We start from the raw sequence: 23,131 nt of genomic DNA, 5'->3' as shown, positions 1-23,131 counted from the left end.
AGAGGCAGACATCCACAGCAATCTGGAGGTGCAGTGCTCAGAGGGAAAGTGATTTTTAAATTGTGGTCAGCAGAGATTCCGGGGCAGGCTTGTAAGGCTGGGCTGTGAATCATACTGTCTGGTCCTCATCTCAGGCCGAGACCTTTCTCTCTGCTGCTGACGAATTGCTCTCCCGTGTCATTTCCTGCTGGGCGGTAATAGAATGTCCCAGAGAAAAGTGGTAAAACACTTCTCCCACTCTGCCTCGAAAGTAACTTCATCTGTGCTCAAGAATGTGTCCTTTGTTCAGTAAATCTGTAAGCAAGCTCTTGATAAAGACAGATGGATAAAAGCATAGACTCCCGTGATTGATTATGTAGTGTGATGAAAAAATCTTGTTCAGCTTGGGTTGAAATTTAAGTAAAAGAGAAACCTTTTAAAAACGTTAGTTCTGTTTAATTTAAAAGTTATTTCCCCAACTGTTAACTAGGCTTTCTTCTTAGCATTAGCATTTACACATGCTATATCCTTCTGTACTTATTCTGGCCACTTCAGCATATTTGATATTTTGGATTTTTGTCTTTGTTACTCTTGGAAAACGTTTAAGCCAGGAGACTGAAAGTTGTGTGCAGTCTTAGTGGAGAACCAAGGCACAGATTGTTGTATTATGATACTGTGTCTGATTTTTATTTAGGGCAGATTCTCACTTAACATCTTTTTTGGAAAGAGGTTCTTAATGGATGATGCTCATATAAAAATGAATCTGTTTGGATGTTTGTAAAGTTGGGATGATAACATACGAAGAAAATCACCCAACTCTTCTTGCCTTGGTTTCACAATTTTTCCAGCAAGGTCCTAGTAATCAGAGGCTGCATTGAACCTATGTAGACATTTCACTATGAGTGGAAAAGTTAAACCCTGACATTATTTGCTTCCCTGACAACAACAGAAAATACACATACACATAGTTGACCTTCATGCAATGTTGGCTCTGTGTCTCGTAACCAGTGGCGACCTTGTAGAAAGCTGGCATCCCAGTTCCCACGTCGCTACTGTGTGAAAGGCTGAGTTCTATTTCCATCGCTACTTTTCCAAACAGTTAAAAAAAAAAAAGTAAAAGTAACCCTCAAGCAACCATGACCTTACCAAATCATACATTGCACAACTTGTAATAGTCCTTGAGATTTGGGCCAAAAAGCAGGGCTTTCTCAAATCTTCTGTTTGTGTTCTGGTTCCTTGGCAACAACACCCCTGATGGACACTGCACACACTTTCCAGGGGATTCCACACTTTTCTGTACAACATGAAAAAAGAAACCACACATTTTTTCTTTTTTGTAGTTTCAAATTTTGTAGCAGCCCCAAATGACTAAATCAACGCAAACTGAACATGATGTTCTATATAGAACATACTTTTTGTCCCCAGAGATTTCTCTTTTTGAGCATTTACTTAAATATTGCCATACTTAGCTCCGACCTTGGGTGTCCAAGGGCTTGTATTTTTGTATATGCCCCTGAACATTCAGAGAAACTAAAGCCAGCCTTCAGTGGGCTTGACTCACAAAATCAAGAGTGAATCTCCAGTGTGAGATGGTAACTACATTCTAGAAGGTTTAATCTAATTTTGAATTCTCTGTTTAAGTAATGAACTTGACATACCTTGTCTCTGACTTCTTTCTCCTTCCTGTTATACTTACAGACTACTCACAGGCTAAATAATATAGATTTTACTACCTACATGTAATTTAAAAATATTTTTTTACATGTTTTTCTTTCTTGGCCTTCTTGTGAGGTATATGGAATCTTAGTTACCTGACCAGGGATTGAACCTGAAGCCCCTGCATTTGAAACACAGTCTTAATCACTGGACCACCAGGGAAGTCCCCCTAAATGTAATTTTAAATTTATTTTAAGACATTAATGATGATAAAAATAAAACCATGTTGCCTTATTAACGGCAAACGAAAATATGCTTTACATGGTTGGTACACTGATTTAATTGATACCGCATTTATTATTACTAGACCAAGTAATTATCTAAAATTTTGAAACTATAATTTTTGAAAAGTTGGTGCTATCATTTTACCATGTGCTAGATCTTTTGGCTAACACTTTAAAAATACAGTCTCTTTCCTTCTCTTACTAATTCTCTGAAATCAGCATCTCATCCCCATATTATAGATAAGAAAATTGAGAAAGGAGTCTTGGAAAAGTCAAGTAACTTCCCCAAACTCACAGTGATGGAATGAGGACACAACTAAGTGTGTGGTGTTGAACACCTAAGCCTATGTTTTAAACAGCTGCACTCTGCCTACAAGCAAATAGTTTCCCCCAGTTTTTCTTTGCAAAAAAGATGGAGTAATATTGCAATGCAGAGAAGGTCAGAGCTTATAGTAGGTAATTTTGCAGCTAAGTTCCCACTGAGGATAATGGGTGTTTTCAAATGAATGTCTGCCATCTTTCCCAAGTAAATAATGTTCCAGTTCCAAGGTCTCCCCCTCTAAATTGCACAGTTTCTTCTTTCTTCAAGGTCTGCATAGCAATGATGGGGTGAAGCTCATTACTTAGTGAACAACTAGTTCAAAATAGCTGAGACTGCTTGTCTGTCCTTCAACACAGTATCTGCTTCTTCATAAAGTTTCTTTCTCTGGAGTAGCTGCATATGGTTGCAGTAATCATACAATTTGAGCTGGGGTAGACCACAGAGATCATCTAATCTGTTACCATGGTTTAGTTATGCAAACTAGCTTACAAGAGAAGTGATACAAAGTGACAGTAGCTACCCCATAATAGATTAGTTGGACAAGTGAATGATGGGAATGGACTGGAGCTGATCTTCAATAGTTTAAAAATGTCTAAGAGAGAATGATTGATTTCTTCTGAATTGTAAGAATAGAATTTCTACTGGGAAACCATTTTTTATCTTGGTTGGAATGAGTACATGAGATGAAAGAGGATGTAGTTAATCAAAATGAAAAGATGACAAGATTGACTATACTTCTCTGGGTCAAAAAGAAAGATTTTTATTCTTTCATATAAAGGAAATTAAAATTCATATTATGTGTTGTTGTTGTTCAGTCTCTCAGTTGTGTCCAACTTTTTGCAACCCCACAGACTGCAGCATGCCAGGCTTCCCTGACCTTCACTGTCTCCTGGAGTTTGCTCAAACTTGTGTGTCCACTGAGTTGATGATACCATCCAACTGTCTCATCCTCTGTCATCCCCTTCTCCTCCTACTCTCAATCTTTTCCAGCATTGGTGTCTTTTCCAAAGAGTTAGCTCTTCACATCAGGTAGCCAAAGTACTGGAGCTTTAGCACCAGTCCTTCCAGTGAATATTCTGGGTTGATTTCCTTTAGGATTGACTGGTTCGATCTTCTTAATGTCCAAGGGATTCTCAAGAGTCTTCTCCAGCACCACAGTTTAAAGGCATCACTTATGTGAAAAGTCTTAAAATATGGTTACATTGAGTTCATGTTTCTTTTCGGTATAGTAAGCTGAAACTGATCAGTTCAGATTCAGGACATCTCAGAGAGTCCAATGACTATGATGATTTTAATTTTGATTATTAATATGACATCTTATGTAGGAATTTAAAAGTCATTTAACAACTATGGACAGCATTGATTTTTGAGCTTCTTGTATAATCCTTGTATCTATTTTCCAAGTCATTAACTTCATGTTATGACCATATTGTTTCACTCTTTTTTTTTTCCTGTCCCTACCATTGAAAACTGATTACTTCATATCCATTGCTGTATGGAACATATTTAGACAAAACGATTATCACAAAGACTGGGGCAGTGATGAAATCACTGTGGAAGATGAAACTCTAAACAGTCACCCTAAACTCTAGAGTTGGCTTCTCCTAATGTGATACCTAGCCTATGTTTGTCTCCAGTTTTCTCAACTTTGTGCTGAGTCTGAATGTTTCTGTCCCCTCAAAATTCATGTGTTGAAACCTAATTCTTAAGGTGTTAGGAGTGGGGCATTTGGGAGGTGATTAGGTCATGAGCATAAAGCCCTCATAGCTGGGATTAGTGAATTTATAAGAGGCCCCAGAGAGGCCTCACCCCTTCTACCATGTTATGTGTACACCCAGAAGAAGGCCCTTAGCTCACTTCCTAGGGCAACTGTAACAAAGTACCACAGCTGGGTAGCTTAAAACAACAGAAATGTATTCTTTCACAGTTCTGGTGTCTCAAAGTCCAAAATCAAGGTCAGCCTGGCCATTCCTCCAAAGGCTCTAGAGAAGAATCCTTCCTTACTGCTTCGAGCTTCTGTTCATTGCTGGGAACCCTTGGCTTTCATTGGCTTGATGACATGTAACTTGAGTTTCTGTTTGCGTCTTCCCATGGCCCTCCTCCTTCTGTGTCTCTATGTCCAAATCTCTCATCTCTTAGAAGGGCACCAATTATACTGAATTTCAGCCCCTGTCTAATCCAGCATGACTTCATCTTAACTTTCTAACATCTGCAAAGACCCTTTTCCCAAATAAGGTCAGATTCACAGGTTCCTGGGGGACACCATTCAACCCAACATGGGAGCCTCTGCAACTTTGACAATTCTCCCCTCTCTTGGAGTCTCCGGCTTTGTCTTCCTTCTAACTTCTTTTTCCTCTGGAGAATTTCCCATTCCTTGGTCTTTGCATTACCTAGTTTCCTTCTTTGATTTCGTGTCATGATTGCTCCTCTCTGTCCTCACAGAATCAGTGCTAACCCACAAAATCCCCCCCGCAAATTGTACTGACAAGTGAGTCAGATGCATTTGGGGGCCCCACTCATGGCTTTGTCCTCAAAGAGGGCTGTTGACCTGATTTTAGTCTTCTCTTTTAGGATGAACACCTATCATTTGCCTTTCTCCCACATCCCAGGACTGTGGCATATACTTTTATACTACTGAGGGATTAACTGATAAAACCAGTCACCTCTCAAGGTTTGCAGCAGAGAAAGTTTTTATTTTTAAATTATAGAAAAACTATTAAAATAGAAATCATTCATTTTAATGAAGTATATGAACATCATCATTTGTTTAAAATTGCTTTTTACTCTACTTTGGCTTTTCAGCTTCTTTTCTATATGGATCACTGATTTCCCAGACATTTCCTTCCAAGGTTAGAGGGTAAGGATGTGAAGATATCCCACTTGGGTCCATTCTCTGTTGCTTTTCCTCCAATATCAGGGTGCTTGGGCCATGCCACTCCCAGGCTGGCAGGTCTCCTGGTGCTCTTGGTTTATGGAACATAGTTTCAGGAAAATGCCACATTTAAAGAGGTTTGAGCAATTGTAATTGCAGGGAACACAGAATATGCTTTTAAAACTTTGTGCCTCTAATTCCATGTAACCCTTTCTTTGCTGATTTGCTTTTATTAAAACTCTTGTGTTAAAAGCAAAAAGTAAAAAAACAACCAAAGCCACCCCAAACCTTGAGGGTGGAACATACATAGATGTTTCTCATTGCCATTGTTCTGTATTTTTATAACTCACTGCTTGTTTTAAATCAAACTTACAAACAAAGAAACCCCAAAACAGTGTTAGCAGAGTTCTTCTATGAGAAAGATTTAAGTTATCTTCACAAGTGAGCAGGTTTAACAACAACTTTTAACTCTTTCTTGTTATGAGTTCCGTAGATTAGCATGCTTCCTGCTGATAAGCTGGAAGCATGATCAGCATGCTTCCTTTCAGCTGATGACTGGGATTTTGGAGGAAAACAGAATCAACCAGATGATCAGTCACCAGAACTAAAAGCTTTTAAAGCTTAACTAATTATAACTGAAAAACATATGATTCTCTTCAGGGTGTTATCTTATTTTACTTCAGCTGATATCTATTGATATTAGTATATTAGATTTGTTAGATTGGCCTCAAATTAAATGAAAAAGATTCTTACTTTATTTATTTATTTTTTTTTCTGGTTGCTATGATGATATTTTGCCTTAGTAATGAGGGTGGTGTTGAACACTGCCAATCCAGGGCCTTAGGGATGAAACGCCCAACTAGTCATAGTGGAGATAAGGCAGAACCTGGAAGCAGGGGATTGGGGAACAGGAGGGGGTGGCCAGGGAAGGTTGGCCCCAGAGCCGCTATTACTGTGTGATTTTACATGTTCAGCAGCCTTCTTGAGCCTCACTTGGGCGATATGATCATTCTTGCTGACCTTGTAGAGTTGTTATGAATCTCAAATAAGATGATGTGCTTGTGAGAAGCACATGGAGAAACTGTTCACTGCCGTACAGATGTGAACTATCTTTATTGCAGCTTCATGAATAATTGATTTCTTATATCTTATTGGGTATTCACGGTGACTCTTTAGCTGGTATGGTAGTTCCTCTTCAACTCTAAATCTTTCTCTAGTCTCGTCCCAGGTCTGGATAAACATTGGTTCAGTTTTAATACACAGTATACGTGGAGTGATTATCGTATGCAAGACACTTAGCTAAAAACTATACTTTGGTTTTTTCATTAAATCTATATCACAGCCCTATGAGGTTAAGTACTAACACTGTTACAGATGAAAACACCATGGGTTAGAAAGGTTAAATTAGTCATCCAACGGGTAGCACAGTCAAAGCTGGAAGTTCTTTTGTCTTATGCCACGGCCTGTGCTTTACTTGGTATGTTATTATATTTCCAAAAGTTCTACAACCTGGTGTGCAAATTATGCAACCATGAAATCATGTCTTCTCCTCCATGAAAATCTTCTCTTACCAGTTGGGTACAAAGAGCCGCCATCACTCTCTTTCTTCTGAATATGATCCTTCAAATCTCTTGATTCAGCCCTCCAATGTCTACTCCTTGGCTTGTATTTTTATCACTTAATTATTTTCTTTATATAGACCCCTGAAATGCTTTCTGAAATCATTGTCTTCTGTTTTAGAGGACTGAAGCTCAGTTATAGAAAACTTCATTATTTCCCTACATTTTATTATTCATCCAGTGGGACAGATGTGATAGTGAGGAGTATCTTGGGAGTCTAAACATCACCTCCTATGCTATTTCCTGATGGTTGTTGGCTGATACAACTTCTTTCATCTCCAGCCTTGTCTATCCTCCATCCCCGCTTTCTACTCTTCCTGTGACCCCCTGGTCACTGACCCACGGTCCCAGACATGACTGACAAAGGCATGATTGTTTAAAATTATTGCATAGCTTGCTAAACTGTATTTTTTTCCAGCACTTTCATTTGTTTTAGCATTTGCAGATGTGTCTATACCATTATTTCTACTCTAACTGAAATGTAAACACCTGAGATTTTTCCAGAAGCTGTGTCATTTCCATCCAAAAAGAGGTGATTGGATTTAGAAATATGTTTTCTTCTGTGACTCATTCAAGAGAAACTGTATTTTCACAAGAGATTATTAAGTCTAGAATCTCACACCAAGAGAGTACAGTGAGCAAAACAATGTTTCTTCTTCCTGGCCCAAATAAATTTAAATTTAACAGGAAAGTGAAATTAGGATACTCATTTTGTGGCAAGATTTTAGTATTAGACATCAGCAACCCTGAGAATAACTCCATAGGAAAAGCAAATAAGTAGATTTTGAATTCCACAATCTTTATTAAAAATAAAAATAAAACTTGTCTCTACCACACAAAGTGCAGAAATAGTAAATGAGATAAAATAAACAGCTTTGCTATTCAGTATAAATAAGATGAGGCAGAAGTAAATCATTTTGCTTTTGATTCATTTCAGCATTCAGAGCATGTTCTCTCTCCTTTAGAATTACACACAATAGGAGTTTTTGGATTGTCTTGCTATTTCCTTTTATTGGTAATGGGATTGTATGTGTTGATATAGGTTCCAAATCACATTTCCTCTCTGTCCCTTTTTCACAGCTAATTAAGTGGAAATTGATGTATAAATACAATTAAAAAGACTCACATTATATACTCTTAAAAAAACTCTACTATTTACTGTGAATTATAGTTCTTGTTTGCTTTTGTTTATAATTTTAAAAGCTTAACTGTTGGTGTGAATTTATTATTTTTCATTTTTTAACCTATAATTATCCAATTCAAAATTCATGTTCTAATGTTTCACTGTGAGCCTCAAGATAGCTTTAATTTATGAAGCAAACCATCAAATAAATTCATTACATGTTTAATTTGGGAGTTAACAGACATTTTCTTAATTTTGTCATGAATTTGTTTTTCCTTGTCACTTGAAGAGAAAATAGAAAAAATAGACATTACTCATTTTTCAGATTTTTAAAAGATATATTTTGACATAATATTTTTTTGCTTGGCACCAAGTACAGATTTATTAAAAAATCCCCAAATCTGGGAAAAAGATGTGATACCCAAGAGAGTGAGGCATAACTGGCTAAATGCTGATAAAAGTCTCTCATCTGTGGACTGAAATTAGTATCAAAAGGGAATTATGCCAACATTGTACTACTGAAACCAGCAAATTCTAAAATATATTTTGGCAATTCAACATGATGATTTATTTATTCTTATTTATAATGTACCGTCAAGTAGCCTGTGAAAGATAAAATATAATTCATTTTTTTTTCAAATCAAGACTTATGAAATTACACTTTGCAAACTGGAGGAAAAGCAAAAAGAACTTAATGATTTGCAGGAGGGCATGTGGTAATGGCACTTTTTAAATGTCTACAGATGGATTTTTTATTTTTCAGAGAGGCATTAAATACACCTGACTTCTTTAACACTTATACTATGGCATATACTCAACAAATACAGATTGAATGAATGGATAAATGAAGGAGAATTGGAAAGTTATTTGTCTTTTTCAAAATTTAGAACTACAAAGAGGGAGGTAAATTTCTACCATACTTACCAGAATTAGCCTTTTATTTCAGTACTTTATAGTTTTTACCTCAAAGTACCACTGAATTAATTTGCTCTATTTTGCATTTGATATGAACTTTTAAATCAAAGTTGTTACTTTTGACAGATTAAACTTCAGAGGTAGTGAGATTATGAAGGAGAAAAAGAAAGCTGCAAAGAGTTTTCAAGCTCCAACAGTTTCCTTTTCTTCTCCTCCTCACAACCACACAGTATTTTCCCCAATATGGTATCATTTTGAATAATATTGGAGTTTCTCTTTAGGAGACACACACATAAGTGCTATTCATGAGAAAAGAGCATGGCATACCTAAAAATAAAGCCGTGCTTTGTTTTTTATAAACCTTGTTTATGTTTATTTTAAATCTTAGGGAAAAGTACACTGTGGGTCTCCAGAGCTGTAAGTGGGTAAATAAAGCAAGTACTGTAATTTTTCAAAGCATTGCTGACTGCCAAGAATCTGATATTATCATTCCAGCTTACAGCAACTCATTTAAGAATATTAATATCCTGTTATTTGCAAAGGAATTCACAAGGAAACCTAAAACAATTGGAAAAGACAATGGAAAAATATTATATAGACTTTTAGATGAATCGATGATTATACAGACTTTTAGATGAAAAATAATGAATTAGATTGCTGATGAACTGAAGCTAAATAAAAATGCAGATGAGGTAGTCAGGCTTCCATTTCCTTGTTCTGTTTTATGTTTTTGTGACCACAAAGTTATTTTCCTCTGAAGATTTTTTTTCATTGGATTACTTGTTTGGTACAACTGATACCAAGAAGCGTAGAAGCTGAAAATGGGGTGACAGCCTGGCCTTGCTTACCTATATTGTATTTTAGTAAGAGATGATTTCTATGGGCCTCTGTGTTGCTCACCTCCAGGAAGCATCATTAGATGGAATACTCTGTGACTGCTGCCCCCTGGGGTTGTGCAGTGGTGCTGAGCACATGTACAATCTGTGCTGACTTTGGCTTCAGGAATATTTTCCATGGATGGTTGAAGTAGGAAAAACATTTTCTGATCTTCATGGCATTTATGTTTTTTTAACATTCACCACAGCCTACAAACAATGTCAGCCCACCTAATTTTAAATATTTTTTTTGCAGAACTTGAACCAGAAATAAAAGTAGAAACCTGATAGGATAGATACCGTCCTGTGCAACAAATTTAAAATCTGAAAGCACAGAGGTTTTTTAAATGGTAGCAGAAAACTGGCCATTCAAGAAGATGGTAGCGTGTTGAGCTGGAATCTAATTTCTTTACACAATTAGGATTCTTCTTGGAATTCTCAGCTCTTCTCAGTTAAGTGGAGATTCAGTACGGAGACTATTTCTTTTGAACTTTCAAAGCACTTTTTTCCAACTCCCAGTACAGACAAATTTGCATAAGATGGGTAGTAGACAAGCCCTCAGGTTTCGTGCCTAATATTTTAAGCCAATTAAAGTGAAAATGCATGTACATTCACAATGGAGTGAGGAATCATTATCATTTTTAAACATGAAAAGCCTGATGCTCAGAAAGGGAAGGTGCTTGGAAGAATTTGCCAGCTGATTAAGAATATTAAAAATGGAAAACAAAGATATGTTAATAGAGCAAATAATGTTTTTTTAAATCACCAAAAATTGCTACTGGGAAACAAGACAATTTATCTTTTTCTAATTTTATCTTTATTTTGTTCTAATTTTGTCTTTAAAATTTGAGTCTTCCTCAAGTTTTACTTCTATAATTTTCCCTCTCCCTGTCCATTCTGAAATCTGAATTCTTACCAATGATGTGAGTCTGTAGAGTGTAGTATTATAATTAAGTACACTGGCATTGTGAATTGTGTGGATTGGTTGATAATGGGAGATTCTGTGCATGCGTGATTCCCTCTCTCACAACCAGTGTTCCTTGGACAAACCACTGGACTTGAGTTTGTACTGATTTGCACATTTGAGAAATGAAGATAATCATATTTGCTTTGTGTGGCTCTTATGAGCATTAAAATAGGAAATATCTGTAAAGTGCATCTAAACACTCATAAGCAGTGGCAGTATTTATTGTGTACCACATGTTGTAGCATTTTGATTTTTTGTTATAATGATTCGTGTTAATTACTCTCTAAGGCATGGTATATAATCATTCATAAAACATATGCTAGAGTCTTTTCCACACTTGAGTTTTATATATCAGGTTTTTGTTTGTCTGGTTGGTTTTTGGATATACGTTTCCCAAGGTCACGACCTGTATCATTTTTGGTATTGTTTTCAGTAGACTTTATTTTTTAGAAGAGTTTTAGGTTCACAGCCAAACTGAGTGGGGGTAGAGTTCCCATATATCCCTGCTTCTACCCATGAACAGAATCTCCATTATCAACATCCCCCACTAGAATGGGATATTTGTTATTACTTATAAACGTTGATTGACAAAGTCCATAGTTTACAATAGGGTTCCCTCCTGCGGTTGTACGTTCTATGGGTTTTGACAAGTTTCTGACATATGTCCACCATTCAGCTATCATACAGAGTAGTGTCACCACCCTAAAACTCTTCTGCACTCTATCCTTCTCTCCTTCCCCTCCAGTGCCTGCAAACCACTGGTCATTTTATTATCTCCATAGTTTTGCCTTTTCCAGAATGCCATACCATCAAAATGATGCAGTACATAGCTTTTCCAGTCTGGCTTCTTTCACTTCTTAATACACATATACATTTCCTCCATGCTTTGTGATGGCTTGATAGTCCATTTGTTGTTAGCGTTGCGAAATACCCCATGTGCAGGAAGACTACAGATTATTTACCTAATTTCAGCTGCTGCAGGACACCTTGACTGCTTCCAAGTTATAGCAATTAAGGATAAGGATGCTATGAACATATACATGAAGGCTTTTTGTAGACATATATATATATTTTTTATTTACTAGAGTCTCTCATACAAAGGTAAGGATTTTTAACACTTAGCATTCCACATCTTAGGTCCAAAAGAACTTAGACATAATGTATTAGATACAAGGAAACTGAGGACCAAGTGACCTAGTATTGACTGTTTACACAGTCCATTGTACCTCCTACTGGGAGAATTCTTTTCCCCTACTGGGAAATTCTCACCTAAATATAATGAAGAAAATCTATTAGAATGACATTTTGAAAATATTACCAAAGGTTTGACATGGTGAGCATAACGACTGAGAATTATTGCACCAAGTGATATAATCAATTTAAAAAATTTAATAATAATAAATAAAAGCAGTACCCATGATATTTTTCTCATTGTTTTATAACTGCTCATTATAATTTTATTATGACTTTTTTTCTGTAAACTAGGCATTGTGCATTTTCAGTTATGTTTCATATAGTTGGATTTTTAAATTTTTTCCAGTGGCTGATGCCCTCTTTGTACTGACTGAGTCTTGTGGTTTTCACAGGTTGTGGTGGAGAGCTGTCCGGGGACACGGGTTCCTTCAGTAGCCCTGGGTACCCTAACAGGTACCCCGCCAACAAGGAGTGTATCTGGTACATTCACACAGCCCCTGGGAGTAGCATTCAGCTCATCATCCATGACTTTGATGTGGAGTATCATGCAACCTGCAACTTTGACACCCTGGAGGTAGGAATTCAGAATGTTTTTTAGCACATTACAGGATTTGGGGTCGAACCAGAAATCTGCAAAAATCCCCAAATTCCTTCCAGTGGCCAACAGTATTCTCTTCCTGGATGTTGGGGGGCAGGTAATTGACCGGGAGGTGGTGCCAGGAAGCAGGTGAGTGGGACTGAGGAGGGTGGGCCAAGGAAGGGAGCTGCTGTTGTTGGCAACGTGGGCTTAATCCTGCTATGACCTTCTGAGGTCCCATGAGGTCTGTTCCTCAGAATCACCCTTCTCAGGACACAGGCTGAGGCATTGGTCCCCTCGCTCCCACTTGTCCTAATGGAAGGTGGCACTTGGGATTGTCAGCACCACATACTTCCAGTCTGAGAAAGCTCCCTCAGGAAGGCAGTGGGCGGCAGAGCGTAGAGAAGAGGTGAGCGCTTGGTGGGTGGAGGGCAGCAGGACAGGGAGCCGAGGAAGTGCCCGCAACTGCTCCAACCCTGCTACCAACACTGTATCTCAGACAATGAAGGTGGCCTTTAAGGATCGGTTATAACCAGCTCTCCACTGCAGGAATCTAGTCATCAGATAATGTCCAAGTACACAGGAAACTCCCGTCACCTCAACCGGAGGGGCTGCATCACGACAAGGTTCTGTATCTGGTAGAGCTCAAAACTCCATGAAGGCCGAGTGTCTGTTTTTGTTTTGTTTCTCTGCTGTACCCCGGGGCCATAGAGTACTTGGCAAATAGTGAACACTTGATGTCTATTTATGGGATAAATGAAAATCTCCAAGCCTCTGACTGTCATGCAGTGATAATGTACATTTATTGTGATTGCAAAGGGAATCCAACCTCCATTTTCCCACTTGAATGTTAATCCTGGGAGGTTAAGAGGGGAATTCTGTCCCCCTTTTCCTGCTGTCAAAACAGAGGGTCAAAAAGGTTGATGGATTTTTCCACAACCTTAAGGACAGCGAGTAGAAGAGTTAAGAATTGAACCTATCCACCACTGCACAATCCACATCAGCCAATGTCAAAAGACAGAGGTGGGCAGTGAGCAAGATACTGAAATGAGTGCATGTTTATAGGACTTCACGGGAAACTTTAACGCTTAAAAACCTTAGTTACAAACTGAGTTCTCTCCTTGAAAAGACTCGGGGTTCTCAAATCATGCCTTCCCTGGATGGGCACAGAGTCAGCAGGAATGGCACTTAGCAGCTCAAGTCTGTGCAAAGGAGGCTGACACTGCAGAAAGTGACAGAACAAGGGCATCCTTGGGTTCAGCCCAGACCCTCATCTTTATGTAAGTCCTGTGGCCCAGTCACGACTCTTTCTCAGAAGAGGACCGGGTTGTTTGGTGGAGAGAGCAAGGTGGCTCCCCAAATTGATGAGATTCAGCGCTCAGAGTATGAAGTAGGAATAAGGCTCCCGTGTGGAAGGTTGAGATGCTCCCTCCCGCTGACAAGAATCCTCAGTCGCAGGAACCCCCTTAACTGATACAAAGCGCTGGCTGCAGGGTTTTCCACAGTAGTATGAAATGTTACTTACCCTTCGTTTTCATATTCCAAAGCCCTGTGATTGCTGCCCACTTGGCAGAATGTAAATGGGTTCATTGTGCTTTGGTTTTGTCACACCCAGTATGTGAGAAGGCAAAGGGCAGGCCTGAGCCCCGCGAGTAGCCTCGGGGGACAGAGGGACAAACAAGGCCCCTGGGCAGCAGTGTTCAAGCAAGATCCCCACAGAAAACTGGAAGAAGAGGCTGCAGTTTGCTGGGGACTTATTTTTATCAGGACAAGGTGGTTTCACGTGTTCCATCAAACCAGGGTTTGAGGGTATACTTTGAGGCCCTTAAATATTTGGGAAAATTTTTTTTAAGACTAAAGTGAGTAACTCCCTGACTTCTTCTCCTAAACCTTGTTTGACATCTCTGCAGATGCTCAAGAAAGTGCTGTCATCAAGCTGGGTTAATTTCTGGGAAAAAAAAAAAAAAGAATTTTTTTAATCCCTCACCACATGGATGCTGATAACATGTTAGCAACAGGTTTCACGATATTTCACCCCTGGCTGGTGTGTGGCATGAAAACATCACTGGCCTTCTCCACCCATCTGTCCTCCCTCACATCCTGCTCTCTTGCTCTGAGCATAGCCCAGTGGGTCTTGCTGTCACCAGGTATGGGCTTACCTGGGTTTCCCCTGATTTAACCAAGAGCCAATGGATTTTTCTCTCAAAAACCAGTGTCCAAAGAGCGGCCAGTTGCATTAAGCAGCAGCCCTTTGGTTACTCATAACCCTGGAATGCTGACTTGATTGTAACAATAAATGGAGCTAACAGAGCAGAAAGAAATGTTCAAAACAGATTAAAACCGTAGGCTTTGAAATGCTCTCTATCCTGAGCATTGGCTAAAAACACATGTTTTAATCTCTGATCATCAGGCCAATTCTTTCCCCCACAACGTTGAGTCACACGCTGCAATCCAGTGGACCACACCCTGACATTCTTTCCATCTTTTTCCTCTTCTGAAGAGTCATGTGCTAACCATTGGTTTTATTCGTGAAAGTGAAAAGTACCGTTCTTTTTCGATTAGAGAAACACTGGCCAATTCCACTTCAGTCTCTGAGAAAGGAACCTAAAGGGGCACAGAGCAGAAAAGGAAAGCTACCCCTCAGTGCAAAAAGAACCCAGACAATCGCTGGTTTTTCCTCCACTGTATTTGTGAGCCTGACCCAGTAAGGGGGGAAGCATAGAACGTCAAAGCGGCAGTGCTTACCTTTCTGGAGGCTTCTAGGCCCAGCCAACTCATTCCTGTTATGTTTGTGATCTCAAGGGGACCCTGAGCAGGGAAAGCAGAATATTTTGCTGACGTGCAAGTTTTCTTTGTTAGAACTAAACCCTTACACTGAGTGTGCTGTCCAAATATGTGCTGCTTGTGGGGCCAGCGACGGGGAGCTTAGGCTGTGGGTTTCAGGCTCCAAGCTCTGCGCCCTGGGTCAGGGAGCAGGGGACTCCCAAGGATGCTGAAGCAGCTCAGTGTGGTTTCTGCCATTTGCCTGTGTGTACGTGTAAAGCGCCACACGGGCCTCTTCCTACAGTCACCCCTCCGATGGGACTGACGGGGGTGGGCAAACAGCGCTCCTCCGGAGGAAAACCAGCAGCGAGCAGCCTGCTCGCTTCATTCCTCTGCAATTACAGTCCTTGTGCTCGGCCCTCCTGGAACAGCGGCCTCATTCATTTTGGCCTTTCCCGCATGGCTGGGGGGAATTAATCAGACAAAGAAATCATTATGGATTCAAGTCACACGCTCCTCACCGAAAGTAGGCTGCTTGTTCTCTCCTTCTCTGGAGAACACTCGAGTGATGCCCGCATCAGTCAGCAGCCGCCCTGGGGTGGGCAGGGGCATGGGCCTGAGGATGGGGAGAAACTCAGGGTGGAAGAGCCACGCAGATGCAGGGGGCAGAGGGGTGGGGAGGGCATGGGGCCACGCTTCTCCATTTCTAACCTGAGTCTAGATTTAAATGGATGTTCTCGTGAGGGAGAGGGAAGGGCCCAGATACCAGTATGCCTGAAAACTGTCAGCAAAAAATTGGTCATTCTTCTACACATTCAAGTTTAGCAAGATTGAAAGTAGGGGCTCTGCATCTTTGTGTGATTCTTGTCTTCTTCATCTGCATCCCCCAGCCCCCCATACACTGGTTATCCAGGGGGCCCTTGAGAAGCCTGTGTGAGAGGCAGTCTGGGCCCCCGCCCCCCTCTTACTGGGTGGGGCTACACCTCCTGCAAGATACTGGACATGCAGCCAGAGGACATGTGTGGGGAGAGATGTGTCACTGGGGTATCGGATCAGGTCCAGTGAGACAAGTAGTTGCAAATTGGAGGAGCCAAGGAGGTTTGAGGACAAGTGAGAATGATGTAGTGGGGGCAGAGACCTGGTGATTGCTGAGCAGAAAGTGAACACTCTCCATCTTGCTCCTGGGAGTGCCCAGGCTCTGGGAGGAAATACAGAGAGGTCTGTAGGACTCCCTCCTGAGGATACCACAGAACACGCTGATAGAGGTTACATTTTCAGTCTCTCTGAAGGAGCAAAGTATCATATTAAATCCTAATCTGAAATATTCAGATCGCAAATGGAAAATCCTAAAAATGTAGCAAGGTGATCAATAGTCTTCAGTGAACAAACAAAATGACTTTGTGCTCAGACTATTCCCCTGTGCCCAGAAGAATTAGCAAATCAGACGTGATGCTGGACTATCTGCAGTGCCTCTGCCAAAGAAAGCAGGAAATCCTATGCAGACTGGAAAAAAGGAAGAGGCGTGATAAAAAGGTTCTGGGGTTATCTCCTCAGTTCAGCTCTACAGTTCTGTCTGATGGAACAAGCCAGCATTTTGTGGATGGTTGAACTTGGGTATTCCAAGGGCAGGGGGAATGCCTTTGAAAATCTAATTCAAGTTTATAGCTCCTGCCCACCCAGGGTGGCTGAGATTTCAGTCTCTACTAATAATATTATAGAATCCAAAGGCTAGTGATTATAATTGCTTACATATCTCTCTCAAGTTCTTTCTTCTCCATCCCATCGTAGATCTATGGAGGTCCTGATTTCCACTCACCCAGGATAGCCCAGCTGTGTGTGCAAAGATCTTCTGAGAATCCCATGCAGGTCTCCAGCACTGGAAATGAGCTGGCCATCCGATTTAAGACTGACGGGTCCATAAATGGGAGAGGCTTCAATGTCTCATGGAGAGCAGTCCCTGGAGGTGGGTGAACCAAGGAGGTATCACTAAATTCTTCAGTCGAAACTTTATTTAATTTCATGACATATTTAGAGAGTGCCATGAAGGCTACATCCTCTATTACTACTCTGTGACTTCCCTAATTGCTTTGAAATACACACTTCCCTAAAAATCACGATGAAGTTTAACTTCCAAAGAGTCACCTCGTATGTGAAAACCAGCCAATGCAAGTATGCACATCCATGGTAAAAGGATGTTGCACCTGCAGAAGCAGGATGGTTGGTTAGACTCACTTGATCCCCGTGGGATTTCTGCTTGTTCACCAGCCACAATTTGGGCATTAGTAAAGTGGTAAATTACTTTATGCCATGTGTATGGATGCTTGTTAAATACCCAAACTATAAATGTAAAATTTGCCATTTCCGAGGAATTATTACCTTTTGTTATATAGTGACTTTCTGCCCACGATCTTAGGCTGTCTAAATAAATTACTTGTTGCAGATTTTTAAAGGTAAAGTATTAATGCACAACTCTGAGCAGATGTTAATCAATACAACTACTAATTAAATCAATGTTTACTGAACACTTGTTCTGTGTCAGGCACTTTTCTAACTATTCTACAAAGACTGTCTTGTTTAATCTTCACAACCACCCACTGAAGGAAGTTCATTTCTTATCCTCATCTTACTAATGAAGAAATTGAAGCTTGGAGAAGTTAGTGGCCTGTCCAAAATCACATAGCTAAAAAATGTAAAAGCAGAGATATGACTCCAGGCTGCCTTATGGTCCCACTTCTGCAGGTCAAAGGTAATACAGTAAGTTTATTAGGTCTTTCCTAAAGTTGATGATTCATGAATTTAATAAAAAATTATATTTATAGTGTTTAGATTATCCCAAAATGATTCTCGATTATCAGAAAATAACACTTAATTTTCCCTTTCTAGTTTATATTGTCATAAATCTGAGAAATGGTGGGTCACAGAGTTAGACATTGATAGGTAATTGATTACATCATAGGAATTAAAAAACTTAATGGCTGGGCAAAGTCCAGAATATCAAATTTTTGAAAGTAGATGTTAAATTATTTGTAAAATTGTATACTACTGGTATATAATTTTATATATATACTATATATATATATACACAATATACATATACTATATATATACTATATATATATACAATACAATATATATTATTGTATACAATACAATACAATATATATATACAATATATATATATATATATACAATGCTGCAGCAGTTCCAAATACCCTAAGTTCAAATCTGAAGAAGAGGAGAAGGAACAGTGATAGTTATTTCCATCTTGTAGTTTTTTTTTCAATCAAGCAAGCAAAATATATATATATATACACAATGTATATATATATATATATATACAATATACTACATTACCTGGTAGCTCAGATGGTAAAGAATCTGCTTATAATGCAGGAGACCCGCTTCAATCTCTAGGTCAGGGAGATCCCCTGAGAAGGGAATGGCTACCCACTCTAGTGTTCTTGTCTGGAGAATTCCATGGACTGAGGAGCCTAGAGGGCTACAGTCCATGGGGTCACAAAGAGTCGGATATGACTGAATGACTAACACTCATACTTCACACTACTGAATTATCAAAATTCTTAGAACCAGATGTGTTATTCTTAAAGTATGTTATACTTTTAGAGAACAATGAAGAGGCATTTCATGGCTTTGTGAAGATTTGATTTTATTTGCATTATTTTTCAATACTTTCAAAATAATGTGTGGCATCAGTATTTAAAGTATTGAAGTCTTAGACATCCTTCTTTGTTTTGTTGGAATGCATAAATTAATGGTGAGTATTTAGCTCTTCAGACAAAGACTACATTAAAATGATGGTCAAACAAAGTGGCACTTTCTTCTCTGCTCCCAGATAATGGTGTAGTTTTGTGCATCAGAGATTCCTCTTACCATTGTATTGGGTCTTTCATTCACAGGTTGTGGTGGCATTTTTCAGGCTCCCAGTGGAGAAATTCATTCTCCAAATTACCCCAGTCCTTATAGGAGCAACACTGACTGTACTTGGGTCATTCAAGTGGAAAAACATCACCGTGTTCTCTTGAACTTCACTGACTTTGACCTTGAACCTCAGGACTCTTGTATTTTGGTAAGTGACACAAATCTCAAGCATTGTCTCGGTCAAACCTGTGTCAAAACATTGCCATGTCAAAACAGAGCATGTTTAGTGGATGAGTTGGCTGTGGATGTTTTCAATGTCAAATCACGGGAAACTCAACTATTAGCAACTTAAAATACAAGCACATTTATTTCTTACCTAAACACAAACCAGGAGGTTTGTTTAACCCAGTCTCAGCTCTACCATTCTTAGTGAATTGGCTTTTCATTTTGTGTTTGTTACTTCTTGGTCCAAAAGTGGCTGCAGCAGTTCCAAATACCCTGAGTTCAAATCTGAAGAAGAAGAGAAGGAATAGTGTTAGTTGTTTCCATCTTGTATTTTTTTTTTTTTCGGTCAAGGAAGCAAAATTTTTACAGAAGCCCCCTTATGGATAATAGGCCAGAATTGGCTGCAAGAAAGATTAGGAAAGTGTAGTGGATTATGATAGTGAATTTATCAGAGCCACTTTCAGTCAATTATTATTAACTCTCTGAGGGTTCTCCCAAGGTGTCACTTTTCTTGAGATCAGGATATCTTGATCTGCTGCTTGAACAAATCAGTTCAGGAACAGACTAGATGGTGAGATAGAGTAGAGGAGAAGAGCTATGGCTGTTAGTTGGTTCAAAAACTTTCCATCACTGTCAACAACTTTAATACATTTTCACCTGAAACTAACACCTAATGTGAGAGTGAATTAGGTTGTATTTTGAAGCTTTTTTTTTTTTTTACAAAAGATTTTCCATCTTTTATTTGTATTTAGAGAAATCTCATTCAAATATAAACCAGATCCTCTTGGCTAATGGAGCTTTCTGTTTTAGTTTCCTGGCAGTTTCTTATACAAATTCCAACTTGCTAGCTTTCAAATTTAACTCAGGAAAATTCAAAAGTTGTTTCATAACTTTCAAAGTAGTCCAGTCTACTGGAATGGTTTCGAGAATTATTTTACAAGATTAAATCATTAATCTACTTAAAAGTTCAGCTGATTTATGGCTGTGTATTAACCTTTTAACATGAGTCTTCAGAGTCTAAATTGGCAAAGCTTTATAGGAACTTAAGGTGTAGGGCATCCACTTTCCATAATGGTAACTCTCCTGACAAGGACAATTTTAAAAATTTGAATGATGTTTTTCAGCGTTTTCCTAATGCAATAAGGAACTCACAAGGTAGTGTGAAGTTTCTGAGTTAGTATCTGATAGAGATATGAGCCTGGTATTTGAGACTGCTTTTGCCTGTGGGCATTTGCTGATCCAGAAGGAGTTAGCAGCATTTCTGAGAACTTTTAAGGTCAAAGGGGAACAAAGCTTGTGTCCAGGATCTGAATGGGATAGGAGTACTGATAAAACATCCTGAATCGTAGGTAGAATGGAAGTAAAACAGCCTTCACAAAGATCACATCCCAGCTTCCAGTCACCTGAGTGGCCCCCAAATCTGAAGCCATAGAATGAGAGCAACCTTGCCTCACTAATGCATCCAGGCCTTGGACATCTGACCAAAGCAATTTAAACTCTTCTTCAAAGGGAGATAAAAATCATTCCAGACCTCATTTAATAATGACCCTAATAATTTTCATATGCAACAGCAAGCAGATTATCAAAGATATTCATATACATGAGGGATGATGGACCATAGTGAGATACAACATGAATAACAGACAATGGAAATAAACACACTGACATGCCAGGTGCTAAAATTATCAGGCACACAGCTTACTAAGCAACTATGGTTACTAAGATTATGGAGATAAAAGTCAAACTTAAAACTTCTGACAAAGACTGCAAATCATAAAAAGTAACATTGCAAATTGAAAAATACTGAAAATTTAAAAAGTGGATAAATGCAAAGCCTGAAATTAAGATCTCAGTGGAAGGATTTTGGTTTTTTTTTTGTTTATGTTAGACAAATTAGAGATGAAGAGAGAAAAAGTGATATCAGAAGAATCTATCCAGAAAAAATATATATATATAAGCAAAAGGATGAAAAATACAGAACAGAGGTTAAGATATATATCAGATACATATAAAATATATAACATACATTTACATACATTTATAAATAGAGTAGTAGCAATATTTGAAGAACTAATGACTAAGGCTTTTCTAAAACTAATGAAAGACATGTTTGTAAAACCAAGAATCCCAAGGAACCCAAACAGCCAAGCAAAATAAATAGAAAGACATACTTATCTAAAAAAACTTAAAGATTTTAATCTAAAAGATCAAGAAAAAAGTTCCAATCAGCCAGGGGAATTGGTGAGTAGGGGAACAAAGTATCTTTTCATCAGTGGCAGAGTGAATGCTGACTTTTCAGCAGTGATGATTGAAAGGGAAAAAGAGATGGTATCTTAAATTTGAAGCAATAAGATAACTACCAATCAGGAACTCTATACTCTCTTAAAATAACCATTAAATATGAAGGTGAAACAATGCATTGAAACAGTAGAGGTGCCTTCAAGAGAAGTTTGAATGGACCAGAGACATCTTGTCTACCTTACAGTTGTGCCTCTGGTGGGTATTTCTCCATCACTTTCTCCCTCCTGCAGTCTATATGGTTCTAGGTGCAGCTTCTTCTCTCTGGTAAAGTCCATAATGCATAGAATTCAATAAGCAAGTGTAGTAAACAAAACATAGCCTAGATCAAAGGCACACCCAGCACGGCGGCACCGTTTCCCCTCCCATGGCCGTGAGTAGGATTTTCCACCTATTTATTACATAATATATAGATACACAGACTGGGTTTTCTAGTAACCATGGCTGTATCTCAGTGCGCAGCTGGGCTTGACTTCATAAACTGTAGTTAGAGGAAACAGAAATGAGGAAGTAAAACATCAAATATGATCTGGTCTTTACGCCTGAAGATAAGAAAATAAATCCTCGTACTGGTGCTGGGAGGAGTCCAGTCTGGCAGATATGCTAAAATACAAAATGTAATAGTCCACACAGGTTGTCAGGATCAGGGCATTCTGTGTGAAGTAGTTGGGGGTTTCCCAGCCAGTAGGGGGATGGAGTATCAGAAGCAGATGCTGATAAGCCCTTGAGTCATATTTGGATGTAAAAAGTGAACTGCACCGGCAGTGTGGGACACCGTAGCGCCGTGGTTAAGAACCCAGCTCTGCAGTGGGGTGGCCCTGGTGCTGAGCCTGGATTTTGCCACTTCTAGCTGTGACATCCGGGAGAAAGCTAGTCTTTCAGTTTCAATTTCCTTAACTCTGCCATGGGGGCAGTAGGAGTAACTGTGTCAGGTTCGTTGTTGGGATATTTAAGATCATATAGGTCATCTGCGTGTCCCACAGCAAGCCCTCCCTCCAGTGCTTCCCCGGGGGCTCACTGGTGAAGAATCCACCTGCCAATGCAGGAGACATGGGTTTGATCCCTGGTCTGGGAAGATCCCACATACCGCAGAGCAACTAAGCCTGTGCATAACAACTATTGAGCCTGTGCTCTAGAGCCCAGGAGCTGGCACTAACACAGAAGTAGATGGAATCCTATAGAGGAGTATTTGTAAAGAGAAAGGGATCAAGTAAACCCTTGGCCCTAGACCACCATTTAGGAGGAAGATGGGTTTCCCTGTGGCTCAGAGGTAAAGAACCTGCCTGTAATGCAGGAGACACAGGAGACGTGAGTTTGATCCCTGGGTTGAGATGATCCCCTGGAGAAGGAAATGGCAACCCACTCCAGTATTCTTGCCTGGAAAATTCATGGAGAGAGGAGCCTGGAGGGCTGCAGTCCATAATGTCACAAAAGTGTCAGACGTGACTTAGCTACTAAACGACAATGGGGGAAACAAGACAAGGATACTGAGTTACCCAAGAAGCTGGGAGGAGAAGCAAAAGAGAGGGTTAGCATAGGAACCAAAAGTGAAGTCAGTCTTTAAGAGTGGGTGGGCAAAGGGA

At 39.4% G+C, this 23,131-nt stretch overlaps 1 protein-coding gene across 6 annotated transcripts in view; it reads left to right on the top strand.

Moving 5' to 3' along the window:
• The window catches only part of CUBN (cubilin), a 282,579-nt gene that overhangs the window by 124,411 nt on the left and 135,037 nt on the right, over nt 1–23,131 (top strand). For all 6 annotated transcript variants that reach the window (XM_061126294.1, XM_061126293.1, XM_061126296.1 and 3 more), the window contains 3 exons: nt 12,199–12,380; nt 16,935–17,109; nt 19,064–19,233. In XM_061126294.1, coding sequence (XP_060982277.1) covers nt 12,199–12,380; nt 16,935–17,109; nt 19,064–19,233 — 527 coding nt within the window. The remainder of the gene's footprint in view (nt 1–12,198; nt 12,381–16,934; nt 17,110–19,063; nt 19,234–23,131) is intronic.

Source organism: Dama dama, chromosome 23, assembly GCF_033118175.1.
Source record: "Dama dama isolate Ldn47 chromosome 23, ASM3311817v1, whole genome shotgun sequence".
Taxonomy (NCBI): domain Eukaryota; kingdom Metazoa; phylum Chordata; class Mammalia; order Artiodactyla; family Cervidae; genus Dama; species Dama dama.
This window is presented reverse-complemented; position numbering and strand designations above follow the sequence as displayed.